At 34.5% G+C, this 15931-nt stretch overlaps 1 protein-coding gene across 1 annotated transcript; it reads left to right on the forward strand.

The window, feature by feature from the left end:
• Positions 1-3660: 3660 nt before the first annotated feature.
• LOC110698760 lies at positions 3661-6611 on the forward strand. Its single transcript, XM_021876282.1, has 2 exons — positions 3661-3772; positions 5855-6611. The coding sequence occupies exons 1-2, from the start codon at positions 3715-3717 to the stop codon at positions 6409-6411; spliced, it is 615 nt and encodes a 204-aa protein (XP_021731974.1). The 5' UTR covers positions 3661-3714; the 3' UTR covers positions 6412-6611.
• The last annotated feature ends 9320 nt before the right edge of the window (positions 6612-15931 follow it).

The following is a 15931-nucleotide window of genomic DNA, read 5'->3' on the forward strand; positions in this document are numbered from 1 at the left end:
ACTTAAGGCAATATATACGCATAAAGTGACAAATAATCTGATGTAATGTTACTTCATTTCGCGATTCAACGAGCCAATATGGATAAACCATTTATAACTTTCGATTCACCACCAAGTATGAAAAGAAAATTTACGAAATTAAAAGTGATCCATCATTAAAGAAGCCATATTTATATGTCTTCTTAGTCTACGTGCGGTTCTTTTCGATTGGAGCTAGCCTTATCAATTCATCTTTTGTCATTCAGATCAATTTTTGGAAATTCATTGGATTGTAAAGTTGCTTCACACTACCAACTCAGACTTTGATCAACTTTCATATATATTTTGTTTTTAATTAAGTCAAAGGTAACCAAGGAATGGAAAGAATAATACCAGGGAATTTTTAAAAGTCAAAATAGGGAGAAATTTTAAAAATGAAAGGAATACCTTTAATTTACTACTTCGTATTAATTTTTTCTTATATTTGATGATTACTTAAGCCTTTTTTTTTTGGGTGGTACATATACTACATACTAATACATATATATGACAACTTATTTTTCAAGGTTTGGAAAATTAACATTGGTATAGTAGTCATAAAAATGATTTAGTATTTTCTCAAAAAAAAAATAAAAAAAATAAAAATGATTTAGTACACACTCTTTTTTTTTTTTGAAAGAAAATTTAGTACACACTTGATATAAACATAGATTGAATTCAAGATCATTAAAAATTTGCACTCAAATTATGCAAATAAGATTTAAGTACATAAAAGTCAATGGTAAAGCTCACACCTTTCATTCATCCATGACATCAAAATTCAATTCTCGTTTCCCCAACTTAATGGTTTGATAGAATTCTTGTTATCTGTGACTAAGTTTTCATATCTTAAAATTTTCCTAAAATTAAAAATTGTTGCTCAACAAAAAGTCAAATCCCTCTGTCCCCCTTCTAATCCTATATTACATCATCTATTTTTTTTATGTACTAATTTTTTTGATAAATATAGCTACATCAATAACATCATCTAGTATCATCATGTTTTATATAACAAGGCAAGAAAACCACCAAAGATCGTTAAGTTTGGCATCCTTATATCAGCATCCTTGGATGCTTGTTGTTTTTCATGCCTCATGTATTAATCCATCATCAACTCGCCACCATTCATCATGCTACTTACTCCTTACCATATTATTCTTGATCCCCATCCATGCAACACATTTATATTACACGCACCAACTTTGATCGTGTTCACTTATATTAATAACTATATACTAAAAGATACATCAATAATGACACGTGTTATTTTCTGGTGTGTCCAAAAAAAAAAAAAACACTATTTAGGAAATAAATTTTATATATAAATAGAAGATTAAAAAGATTTAATGTATCCTTCCACTATATATATTGATACCATAAGCTAAAGTTAAAAAACATGAAAATCAAATTCTTAACATAATTTGTGAAATACATAGTGCTATATACTACTCTTACCATTTTTACAACAAGGATTATTTTTTTTTAAAAATATTTTTGTATTTAATTATGTTTGAAAAGCTTGCTAGGAAAGATATGAATTTTTTTCTAAGCCAGTTGATTATTGAGAAGAAAAATAAATATCGCGTAAGAGGAAATGGATTAATAGTGTGTAAAAAGAAAATTAGATACATAGTTGTAAGATATTCATTTAGTTAAAAGAAGAAATGATATAAATTAGTTAGTGAAATATATATAAATATACATATATGTGTATTTTAAATTATCTATTTTGCTAATAATAGACTCTTTCATAATTAATTCATTTTACAAAGTAGTAACTTAAATAATTTTTTTTTTATAATTAAATATAGTGTTAATAATTATAGAGTAGTTATTGAAAATTACCGTGCATGGCACGGAATTTAACCTAGTATATATATATATATATATATATATATATATATATATATATATATATATATATGACAATTTAGTATTTTCACGCATAGACTAAAATTATTTTGACTCGTTGAGACGAATATGTATTGATTCGTATTAATTTTTACGGACTCCTAATTAAAAAATAAATTTAGTGAATATAATTATTGTATGTTGAAGCTGTAGATCTTAAATCATTATTCAATGGAATAATTTACAATTTAAAAATGGATGCAACTATGGTTGTCATACAAAATATATCAATTAAGGAAAATTCCAAGAAAATTTCAACTAAATATAATAAGTTTTACGAAATATGTTTTACTTTTTCCGTTCTATTAATATTACACCTCCCCGCCCTAGTGGCTCATATGAACCAAAAAAAAAAAAATATTACACCACTTGCTTTTTAAGGAAGTTTCACAAATATTGCATTATACCCATTTTGAAAAAAATATCTCTGTTCACACTACAAAAATTAATCTATTAATGTATTTTTTCAACTTGACTTGATAGTATAGTAGATATTTATTTGTTTGGAATTGGCCTATTTCGAAAAGGTCTAGCCATTTTTGATAGTATAGTGCCTCTGCTTGAATAGTGCATTTATCTACTTAAGTTGTTGCCTTGTTGGCCTACTAGTCTTGGCCCAATTTAAACCATCGTAGGCCAGCTTTTTTCTACAGCCTTGTGGCCTACAAAATGATCCCTAACTCTTCCATGTGCAAACTAATGATTAACTCTTTTTTTCGAGAAAAAAAATCATGATAAACTCTTTGTTAGGATTGATGGAAAAGAAGGGATGGAAAATAAAGTGATGGAGTCTTTTATTTGTATAATAAAAGCGGAATTAAACTCTTTGTTTGGATTGATGGAAAAGAAGAAAAGGGAAATGAAGTGATGGAGTCTTTCATTTGAATAACAAAAGCAGAAGGGAAGGAATTGAAGGGGAGAGAAATAAAGAGATTAAATGATAAGAAATTAATCTCTCTTAATGGAGAGATTTGAAAGGAAAATTTTTCATTCTTCCCTTCCCTCTTCTCCCCTTTCCTTTCTACCCCTTTCCTCTCCACCCCTTTTTGTCCTTGTCAGTTTTCTATCCAAACACACTGTTTTTTTTTTGGTGCTCTATATTTCAAACACACTGCAACTATAAATCAATTAGCTTTGCAGAAAAATATAAAAGGTGGCCCTAGTCACGGTTCAAGCCAACATGTCATCATATCATGTCGGACTTGTGTGTTTAAAAATTTCACTTATTTTAGAGTGTTTGTCGTTTTGTATGACAAAATATATACCATGGCCCAATGCTATTTTCGTGTTGGGCCGTGCTGTACCATGGCCCAGCCTGACCAATGTCACCTTTAAAGACTGTAATGTTCAATTCCGTTAGAGTAGATAACACGATTCAAACACAAAATAAGTACTCTAGATTTTATTTTTTGTCTAATGACACGAGTTTAACAAATAAGTCGGGTTTTTATGTTACCAAAGACACATTATTTCAATCTTCAAAAAAATTTAAGATGATATTTTATCTTCTTGTACTTCATTTAATTCTATCGCTTGGTGCCATGTTAAACGGGACGGTAATGTTGTAGCTCATAATTTAGCTCGTTTAACGCCCTTTGGTGTAGAACAAGTGTGGTAGAACCATTACCCTTATGAGATTTCTTCCTATGTTTTGATGGATAAATTATCAATATAAATTATCAATATAAAAACGAAAGAATGAAAGATCATTGACCATTATGTCCTAACTACTAAGCTGGCCACCCAAGATTCTTACAACAATTTTAATTTGGTAAAAAAAATTTTATGGAAGAAAACGGAACTGGCAAACATGATCTATGTGATCATCCCCTTCAACCCAACGGTAAACCCTTCATCCTTCTTCTTCATTAATTTTCAATATTTCATTAAAGCTGTAATTTCACTCTTTAAATTTTCAATCTTTTTGGTTTTTTTAGCTACTTATATGTGCTTCGTATATTGTTTTTAATTCATCTAATCGGACCATTTTCTGGGTTTCTGATATTGAGCTTGTTAATAAACTTTGTTTTGAAAAATAGTTTCAGAATTACTTTGTCTTTATGAAATTTTGGGTGTTTGACTGCTTGCAGAAATGATAATGTTTAGGATTCTAACATCAATTAGTTTAATTTCCTTTGAATTATAGCTCCTGTTTAAACAATTCTGTACATAATTAATTTTTTATTTTATTTTTCTGGATGGAATTTTTGTGTATTGGAATACCTTTTTTTTCCCCCCACCATTTTTGCCAATTTCGCATTGAAGAATTGAGAGTCTTAGAAAGTGCAAGAGCAATGAAATATTTTGGTAATGCTTGGGATCATTAAATCTAAAAATAACATAAAATGGGAAATCTTGAATGGTGTTTAATTTACTTTATACATTGATTTGGATGGTAATGCATGGTAAAGCATACAATGTTTCTAAGGGTATACTTGACTGAACTTCTAGAAGTAGATGGAATTCGACAACTATCACCGCTTGTTCTGTGTAATTTCAATTGATAGATGTGGGAATTGATCAATACAGATACATGATCATGTTGCTTTCATAGTTGCTCTACACTAAGAGTTCGAACAAAAGATTAGTCGAATAGAGAGGCTAAGATTGCCTGCATTGGAGATTGTAGAGTTTTCATAGACTGTAGAACAACAAAAGTTTACAAGATCATGTTAAGCTGACTTCTTGCTCGAGTTGTTAAACCCTTTCTGTCCTTATGGCTTATACTCTATGTATGCTCGAGTTAAGTCGGCCTCATCTGCAGACTATAGATTGTTATGCTTGCCTCAGCTTTAATTTGTTGAGATCTGAGAATCTGAGATAATACCTGAGACTTGTATTATATGTGATTATTTGGCTTTTGGAGAGCTTGCTTTTGCCTGTGGTTTACTCATCTTCCAATTAGCTGGCTTTGGCCTTCGACACTTTTCAATGATCTAGCTTCAACTAGTAAATATACTTATCAACTTCCTCTCATGTACATTTGCACTCTGCCTTGAATTGCACATTTAAGCATGCCTGAATCTCAGTAGTTGTACGTGGTAAGACGTACTTGGTTAAGTACATCAATAGCTTTCTCCATGCTGAATCTGAATGCAGCATGTGCATGACCTTTATAGGGTTGGTTGAGTAAGAATGAAACTAAGACTTTTTTCTTTTCACCATAATCCCCCTAATCTGAATTTAGGGTGCGTTTTATTCACGTAATTAATCTGAACTTACCCAAACTAGTTTAAACTTATTACTTTATTATAACTTATTTTAGTCATAGATTGAACTTTGGTAGCCCTTATTAATGCTTATTAGATCTTAGATGAACTTGTTTTTCTTGAACTTATAATATCGATCTTAACTTATCTAAACTTATTAACGCTTATATAAACTTAACTTTCTTGAAATAAATGGAAATAAGGTGAGCTGAATAGTGCAAATCATTTGAATTTATTTTTAGCTCTGAAAACACATTAGCACTTATATGAACCTTACAGGCCTGAACTTGTTGTCACTAGCTTGTCTGAACTAAAGTTCTCAAGGTGAATACAGTAAGGCTAGTTATGAACAGGGTAAAGAAAGTTGTGAAGTACTAAAAGTGCGAATGAATGACCAATACTTTTACTTCATTTCGGACGTCAAAATCTATGTTGTGGCTGCTATATATGCATGTACATTGATCGTATTCTGTACAAAAATGCTGTAAAGAAAATAATATCTTCATCTTTATTTTTCAACTTTTAACTTGCATCTTTCTGCTGTTTTATTTTGCTTTTTGCTCAATTCCTTGGCGTTAAACAAAGAATGCTGAAGATTATCAATTTCAGTCATTTGAGCATATCTTCTAAAATAGCTCCTTATTTCCTGTTTCAATTTATCTGTAAATGTAGTTACATACTATGAATCAAATAAATTGATGACACTCATGGTTTAGGCCTGACGAAAGACAATACAATTGGGGATGCTTTGAGGCGAGAATCTTTGAATATGGAACAGGAATTACGAGTTGCTTCCATTGTTGAAGGCAGGCTCCCTGGTAAGGACAAAGATTCAAGACCAAAACAAGGCCCCCAGCGGCCCCTTTTGTTTAGTGCAAAGGAACTAAGTTCCTGCATCATAGCCTCAGAAAGTACCCGTATCATCTGTTCTGTTTCAATAGCTCTATTAGTGGTTCTATCTTTCATTGATTATCCTTTACTTGGAGTCAACATTGTAAACTCAAAAAGCATCATTGCTTTAAGGCCGCTATACTTGCTGTTAGTGACAGAAATCACTGTCATAATTGCATACCTTACTTTCAAAAGACGAAGATATGAAGCCTCTGAAGAAGATGCAGGGGTTTCGAAGGGAGGTGGAGTTAATTGGGAAAGAGCAGAGACGTTGTTGGAGCGAGGACTAGTGGCTCACCAGACTATCCGTGCTGTATTTATTGATTTCAGTGTTTATGTGGTAATTGTGATCTGCATCCTCTCCCTGGCAACTCTAATTTAGTCTCGCAATCCATTTTGTAAAATTATTTGTATAGTGTGATTGTAACATTGTAACACTAACATTTGTTGGTCTTCATTACTTATGGCCTTTGTAAATAGCCTTTGGACACACACGAGGCTCGATCTTTACTTGAGTTCTGTATGCCTGTAAATCTACCTGATTTATTTGAGAAGAGCCGGTTTCCCCCTGTTTGTAATTCATCACCTAATTATACTGTGATTTGAATTAGTGTGTGTGAAAGCTCTAAAGAAGAGTCTGCAAATCAGCATACTTCTGTTCAGTTGAATCGAAATTTATGCCACTTATTATTGCTGTTCTTTACAAAAAAAATTGCCTGCTTGATTTCCTTCATGGGTTCACAGTTAGAGTAGAGTACAATTGAAAGCTTGAAGCCTCATCAGCCACCAAGCAATCTCACCGCCATGGCGAATATTCATGAGTCCATTTCTTTGAGGGGTTGAAGACGACTTAGTTACATATCTAACATGTTATTTGAATTGTATGTAATTTGGATGGTGGAATAATTTTGGTTTCATGAAGTGATGATTGAAATATGCTATTTAATCTATTAGTGTAATTTATATAAACATTTGTAAACAATTTTACTTCCAAAATACTCCATTCCCTCCAAAAAAATGTACTCCGTTTTACTTTTATTAAAAGAAACCATTATTTTATATACTCAAGCCTATATTATAGGTAAAAGGTAAGATTACGTACTCCCTCATTTTTCTTTTGTCGGTCCATTTAAAATCTTGTAGGGAAAAAAAAAATACGAGTACTATCTTTCGAGTTTGGACTAATTTTCATACGCGAGAAAAGTGTGGAATTATATATAGCCATTCTTATTACCCTGGTTGTTCTTGCTTCATCATAACGTGTTTAGTTAGGCTCTGTTCACTTCATCTTAAAAAAAATAAATATTAAGAAAATAATTTCAGTTCAGTAATGAAGGTTCAATGGGCACTCAAGAGGGGGGGGGGGTGAATTGAGTGTTAAGTAATCGTTGGCTAATTTTGCTTCTTTTCGGATTATGTGTGAGGAACCAGTTGTGCTGGTTCCCGTACGCAGCGGAATATAAATAAGCAATAAAGAAGACAACAAATTTAACGAAACAAAGCAATAAAGAACACAACAAATTTAACGAGGTTCAGCCAACTCAGGCCTACGTCCTCCTATCCTAAGTTCTTTATTAATCTACTCCGAAAAACAAAGACAAAGAACACTCTGCTGTTTCCCTACTCCGGGAACCAGCAAACCCCACACTCTACTCCGAGTGTGCTCTTGACTTACACTCGTAAGCCCAATGTGTTTGAACTCACAAACACTCACCCAGCCTTTAACCCCTTTGTTAAAGACTCAATACAAGAATCAAGAACTCCCCTTTGATCTCACTTCTACGAAGCTAATTAAGAGAAAATATTTAAGTACTAGAATGCTCTTGTATATGACTTGATGAATGGGATTAGTGCTTAAGTATATGCTCTCAAATAATTGCTCTTTTAATTTCTGGAGAGGCACACGAAATATGTGAAATAAGATGAGTTTATATAAGCTTAGATTCCTAAAACCTAGTTTCCTTAAATCACACAATCTTAGAGAATAAGATATAATGTAATTTTAGGAAAGTTTTTATCTTATTTGATTTAATCACAAAGATAGAATCAATTAAGATAAATACTCCTAGTTTTTAGGTAACCAAGAATATTTCATCTTATTTCCAGCTGCACAAAATATTTTCAAAATAATCTTTTCGAAAAAATCTTTTTGTAAAATCTTTTTCCAAAACGGCAGCTCGAATACAGTGAACCTGGTTCCCCGACCTGGTTCCCTGAATTGAAACATGTTATGAAACCTGTTCCAACTTTGTACCAGATTTCATATCATACTTCAATATATTTTTAAGCACTTATATAACCCAAACATGCAAGCATACTACGGAGCATATTACATGAAAACCTAGATAACATATTAAAGCATAAATCGTCTTTTCTTCATGTAATCTTCAAGACTTGAATCTTCCTTGAATACTTCTATTATGAGCAAACAATCTTTCTTCGAAATATCTTCGAAAGGCTTCTATGCTCCAAGTCTTGGAATCAACTCAACTACTGCACATGTAACATGGTTAATGCACAATAAAGAGTATGTGACTGCTTTACCACGTAGCAACCATGGAAACAGTACATACTGGTTCCCTACCAGTACATAACACTTTTATCATATAACTGTTCCCTGTATAAAGACAAGTTAGTTCAATAAGAAAACTCATGTAAGTAATAACTTGTCTGGGGAAACAGTGTTCTATGTTAGCTGGTTCCCCAACTGTATCGAACACTTTCAAGGACCTGTTTCCCTTAGCTGTTTGTCATCATTCAAAACTATCAATCAAAACCTAAGGGACTCAACAAATTCCCCCTTTTTGATGATGACAAACTTTTGAAGTTCCTGAACCTGTGGACATGCTCAAAAAGAAAAACCGTCAAAAACTTCAAGGACTCAAAACTCTTTGGAACAAGTCAGTTAGGCCAACTGGTTCCCTAAACAGAAAATAGAAAATACGAAATAAAAAGACTCAAACTGACTCAATCTAAACTAGCTAAACCTTAGGCTTCAACTTCAGACTACTTCCCCCTTTTGGCATCATTAAAAAGTATCCACAAGTAAAAGCAATGTGCACAAGTTAATGTGCTTATCCATACAATGGCATCAACCACCATTCAAGCATTATGCTGCAAAAAGAGATTAGTCAAACAGTTCATACCATAGCAGAGTTAGTAGTTCATACAAGCCAACAAAGTTCAACCAAAGAAGCCCAAATCCATCCAAAAAGAAAGTTCATGGAATGGAGAGAAGTAGACAGACCAACAAAATCAGTTATTTAAGAATAAACATGAGGATGAGGAAAACAAGAACAGAAACAGCATCACTCCTCATCATCATTCTCGTTCCCTTCCTCCTCCTCGAACTTTGCAACATCTTCTGTATTATCATCTGATTCCTCTTCATCCTTGTCACCATGCTCTGCTTAAACCAAAATCATTATATTACTAAGCATATTCTTGTGATTCCCCAATCTGTTTCAAAACCACTTCCTGACCTGCTGGTTCCTCTATTTTTTTTTTTTTTTTTTTTTTTTTTTTTTTTTTTTTTTTTTTTTTTTAAAGAAAGCATGAGAGATATGTACTGATTCAGAATGTTCTCCTTGTTGCATAACGAGTGCAAAACTGTTCTCCTTGTTGCATAACGAGTGCAAAACTAGCATCACATCAATCAAGCAAGGAGGTTCTTGCTGGTACCCTTTTTCTCTTGGTTCCTGGAACAGCGTCAATGGACTGTTCCTCCTGCACCTTCTCAGTGAACTTCTTTAATTGAGTTACTCTACTTCGTACCATGGTCTTAGCAATGGGTGTTTCCTCATAATAACCAACAATCTCTATTTCATCCTCTTCACTCTGAATTTTCTGAATTTCCTCCAACTTCGGGCTTAAGGACACTTATGCTTCCATCTGATGTTCCCCCTGAGACTGAGCTGGTTCCTTGAGTGAACAGTAACCAAATGAACAATGATGAATTTAAAGCATACGAGAGAGAGAGAGAGAATTTCGAGTGATGATGATTGATGATCTGCACAAAGGGTTAGTGTATATTTTTAACAATGAAGCACAAAGAGAGAAGAAGGAAAGAAAAGAGTTAGTTGAGCCAATAAAAAGCAACTGTAAAGGATATTTTTAAATTGAAATCAAAAATTTGGTAATTATCTTTTACCATAATTATCTCAACCAACTATAAATAAGGCATATGATATGTTTGCCTTTTATATGGGATTAAATAACTGAAATAAGATAAATTCCTTCCAAAAGGAAATATCTTATAGTAATCTTCCGAAAATAAAAGATATTATCGGATGACATATCAGAGCTGGTCTGCTGTTTCCCTTTGCTGGTACCTGTATAGAACCATGTCACGCTGTTTCTGGCAATTCAGCCTGATTTCACCTGTTTCTTACAACAATGATTCTCAATCCTTTTGAGATTTTGAACCATCTACACAACACTTGAAAGATATCAACATAAGTATGTACACACACTATACAAGAGAATACCATTCTAACCAATCATTGAAGGAAGTAATTGAAGCCAATACCTAAAATCTAACTAGACCTAAAAGGACTCTTAACCTACAAAAAGACTCTCTACACAAAGGCTTTGTGAAGATATCAGCAATTTGATCTTCACTTTTACAAAACAACATCTCCACCAATCCTTTTTCCACATTGTCTCTTAAAAAATGGTGTCTTATTTCAATGTGTTTTGTCTTGGAGTGTTGCACAGGATTCTTTGAAATATTGATTGCACTAGTGTTATCACAAAAAATAGGAACACTTTTATAAATAACACCAAAATCTTTCAGCTGGTTCCTTATCCACAGTAGCTGGGAACAGCATGAAGCTGCAGCTATATATTCAGACTCTGCTGTGGATAGGGCCACTGAATTTTGCTTTTTAGAACCCCATGAAATTAGACAAGAGCCAAGAAAGTGTGCCATACCTGATGTGCTCTTTCTATCAACTAAGAAACCAGCATAATCTGCATCTGTGTATCCAATAAGATCAATGGTACTGCCTTTGGGGTACCACAATCCCAGATTTGCTGTTCCTACAAGATACCTAAGTATCCTTCTAACAGCCTTCAAGTGAGATTCCTTTGGATTGCTTTGAAACCTAGCACACAAACCAACAGAAAACACAATGTCAGGTCTACTAGCTGTTAGGTAAAGTAGAGAACCTATCATTCCTCTATAAAGAGAAGCTTCAACATCTTTTCCCTTAAGATCAGCATCTAATTTTGTAGATGGGGGAACAGGTGTATCATAAGCTTTGCTGTTCTCCATGCCGAATTTTTTCAGCAACTCTTTTAAGTACTTTTGTTGATGGATCATTATTCCATCATCCATTTGCTTAATCTGCAGCCCTAGGAAGAATCCTAGTTCTCCCATCATGCTCATTTCAAATTCACTCTGCATAAGATTAGCAAATTCATCACATAAAACCTGATTAGTAGCACCAAATAAAATATCATCAACATAAATTTGTACTACAATCAAGTGTTTCCCCTGGTTCTTATGAACAAGGTCTTGTCTACTGTTCCCCTCTTGTAATCATTTGCCATCAAGAAATTGGACAATCTTTCATACCAAGCCCTCGGAGCTTGTTTCAACCCATATAATGCTTTGTCCAACTTGTACACATGTTGGGGGAAAGGTGCATCTTCAAAACCAGGTGGCTGCTCCACATATACTTCTTCCTTTAAATATCCATTGAGGAAGGCAGTCTTTACATCCATCTGAAACAGCTTAAAATTCATGTGAGCAGCATAAGCAATTAAAATCCTAATAGCCTCTAGCCTAGCTACTGGTGCAAACGTCTCATCATAGTCAATTCCTTCTTGTTGATTGTACCCTTGCACCACTAGCCTTGCTTTGTTTCTGACTATAGTACCAAGGTCATCTAACTTGTTTCTAAAGACCCATCTAGTGCCAATGACTGATCTTTCCTTGGGACGGGGAACCAGGTGCCAAACCTGGTTCCTCTGAAACTGATTTAACTCATCTTGCATAGCTAGTACCCAATCAGGATCAGTCAATGCCATTTTATAGTCAGTAGGCTCTACATTAGACAAGAAAGAATAGAAAGCACAAAAGTTTTGAAAAACATTTGTTCTCGTTTGAATCCCCTTATTTATATCACTAATTATTTGATCAGTGGGATGAGAAGATTGATATCTATAACTTTTAAAATTAAGACTGTTTTGTGCTTTCTCATTAAGTTGGGAACCAGCATGTTCATGGATCTCTCCTTCTTCTGAGGAGCCAGGAGGATTCACATTCATGCTGTTTCCTCTATCATTACTTACCTCAGGTTCAGGGGTGGTACCTTCTTCTGTTCCCCTGAACTCATTACCTGTCTATTATTTGAGGAACCATCAGGACTTGGTTCCCCTTCAGAGTCCTCATTATCTTCATTTTCTTCTCTAGGCACTTCATCATTATCATCTGGTGGAGTATTTGGTAGGCCTAGATCTGCTTGCACTTCATCCGTGGGACCAGTATACTGGTTCCCCGTGAAATCCATCAATCCAATCACTTCATCAGGTTGTACCTGCGCAATCTCAGAAGACATGTTAAATTCATCAAAAATGACATGGACACTCTCCTCAACACGAAGAGTCCTTTTATTAAAGACTCTATATGCTTTGCTGTGAGAAGAGTATCCAAGGAAGATTCCCTCATCACTTCTAGGATCAAATTTATCAAGCTGGTCCTTCCCATTATTATGCACATAACATTTACATCCAAAAATGCGAAAATATGTAATGTTGGGCTTTCGACCTTTAAGAAGTTCATAGGGAGTCTTATTTAACTTTGGTCTAATGAGACCTCTATTCAATATATAGCAAGCAGTGTCAACAGCTTCTCCCCAAAAACTCTTTGGGAGACCACTCTCAATGAGCATCGTCCTCGCCATCTCCTCAAGAGTTCTATTCTTCCTTTCTACAACACCATTTTGTTGAGGTGTTCTAGGGGCTGAGAAGTTGTGATTAACTCCATGTTCCCTACAATAATCAATAAAGTTAGCATTATCAAATTCAGTACCATGGTCTGATCTTACCGAGACCAGCTTGTGGGTGAGCTGGTTCTCCACTTGTTTCACCAATGTTACCCATTCTTCAAACGTTTCATCCTTTGTGTGTAACATCATTACCCAAGTGTACCTAGAATAATCATCAACCATAACACAGACATATCTATGACCTCTTCGACTTTGTACTCTCATGGGACCACACAAATCAATGTGTACAAGTTCGAAGGGTCTGCTGGTACTCAAAACAGTTTTAGGCTTAAAAGAGATTTTGACCTGTTTCCCCCTTACACATTCAGAACAAACTTTATCAGCTTCATACTTAATGTTAGGAAGGCCTACAACTAAGTCACGTGTTTTAAGTTTGTTTAGAAGTGTTAGGCTAGCATGTCCAAACCTCTTATGCCAAATCCATTGATTATTGTCAGAAACAGCTTTCAAACAGATGGACTTGTCTTGAGGGATTTTATCTAAGAAGGTGATGTAAACATCATGCTTCCTGGTTCCCTCACATACAAGTTCTCCTGTTTGTGAGTTAACTATGTGACATAGGTTGGCTTGAAACTCAACTATATTACCTTTGTCACATAATTGAGAAATACTCAAGAGATTATGTTGCAAGCCTTCAACATAATAAACATCATCTATTGCGTTAGAAAGTGTCTTACCAACCTTACCTAAACCAGTGATGGTTCCTTGTTGTTATCCCCAAAGGTGACACTTCCTCCATCAAAGGCCACTAGTGAAAGGAATTGATCTTTATCCCCGGACATGTGTCTTGAGCAACCACTGTCCAAATACCAATAGGTGTCTCCCTTCACTCTAGCCTGCAAGAGCAAATCAAACATTAGTTTTAGGAACCCAAACATACTTGGGTCCCTTTTCAACAACATTAACATCTTGTTGATCCTTTCTTCTCCACACATATTTTACACCCTTGCTGTTCTTATTAGCACTAATTTTCTTAGCTGGACATTCATGTATCTTATGTCCATTTTTACCACAATGAAAACACACATGCATTTCTTTAGTCATGACATACTTGCCTCGTTGATATTCTTTGATCCAGGTGGTTTCTCTGGGAGACCAGTTAGTCCTGGTTCTCTGTCTAGTATAACCAAGACAACTTTTCCTCTGTTTCCTCTTGATGAAGTCAGGTAATTTAAGGATTCTTGAGCATTCAATAATTTGTCCACATGTCTATGACTATCATTAAGTTCTTTTTCTCTGGTTTCAAGTGTTTTAGTTAACAATTCGTTTTTCTCTTTAAGAAAATCAAAGTTACTTTTTAAAGCTTCGAATTGTAGATTAAGCTTTGAAACCATAGAGTCAATAGACATGTCAACAACCACTGGTTGCTTGTCCTTTTTCAGTTGATTGATTTCCGCATGCAAATCACAAATATTACTTTCATACTTATCAATCGTATTACTGACATCTACACTGGTACCTGTAGGGGAAACAGTGAACTGTGCAGCTTTAAGTGAAGCAATTTCCTTGTGAGAGTTTTCCAGGTTGTAAGCCAATGTTTCAAAGGCCTTCAACAAGGAAGTTCTAGTACACGAATTTGCTTTACTTATAGCTACTGAAAAATCAAGAGTATCACTAGTGGTGATAAGTCTCTAGGGAACCAGGAGGTCAGATCCTCTTCACCATCAATTGGTTCAAACGATCTTTCCTTTTCTAGTTCCACTTTACACTTGTCCAATTCAACCTCTAGTTCTGCTACTTGATTTTTTAGTTCATAACAGACTCCTTCTAGATGATCACAACTAGCAATAGCAATATTACATTCACCACGTTTTTCTTTAATTCTCTTTTGCAAGTTATGTATGTTTCACTTAGTTTATAGCATTCATCTAGTAAGGAATCAATACAAGCAAGCATATTTTCTCTATCATATTCATGCATATCTTCTCTAATTTGCTCTAAGCTTACCTTGCGTTCATGTAGTACATCCTTCTTTGCCATAAAGCATTTGTTGAATGTACTGGTTCCCCCTCTGGTTCCTGGACCAGTGCTGTTTTCCTTGATGTTTGTAAAGGCAGTTAGGCAAACATCTGAGTTGGATGATCCTTCTTCTTCATCTGACCCTGAGTCAGAGTCTCCCACATGGAAGCTATCATGGCATTCTTGTATGCTTGTTTATCTCGGATTTAGACTGTTTGTCATTCCACTTAGGACAATCTCGAATAAGATGTCCTTTTTCTCCACACTTGAAACATCCTGTAGAAGAAGAATTAGAGTTAGATTTTTTATAGTTTTTTAAAATGCTTACCTTTGAAATTCTTTCTTTGATCTCGAAGAGATCTCTCAAATCTTTTTGCAATCATGCTAATTTCATCTTCATCATCTTCTACTGTTCCCTTAAGCGCCATGCCTCTTGCTGGTTCCTTCTCAACTTAGAGTCAATCAGCATCTCATGAGTCATAAGGGAACCAATCAGCTGTTCCAGAGACAAGGTAGACAGATCCTTTGCTTCATATACTGCTGTTACCTTGGCTGTCCATGCATCTGTTAAAACTACGCAATAATTTTCTCACAAGATCCTCGTCAGATAAATTTTTACCAAGAGATCTAAGATCATTTACAATAGTCATAAACCTACGAAAGCAGTCATTGATTTTTTCATTTTTATTCATGGCAAACAATTCATATTTAGACATGATTAAATCAATTTTAGACCGTTTTACCTCACTGGTTCCTCAAACGCAAGTTCAAGGGTGTCCATATCTCCTTAGCACTACTACAGCCAGAGATACGATTTGTTTCGGTCTCACCTATTGCTTGTTGTAGTATTGACATTGCCTTAGCATTCTTTTCCAGCAACTTGTAATCAGCAATGACCAATTCGCTATCCTTCTTGGGAACCTGGTTCCC

This window comes from Chenopodium quinoa, unplaced genomic scaffold (genome assembly GCF_001683475.1).
Source record: "Chenopodium quinoa cultivar QQ74 unplaced genomic scaffold, ASM168347v1, whole genome shotgun sequence".
In the NCBI taxonomy this organism is placed as follows: Eukaryota; Viridiplantae; Streptophyta; class Magnoliopsida; order Caryophyllales; family Amaranthaceae; genus Chenopodium; species Chenopodium quinoa.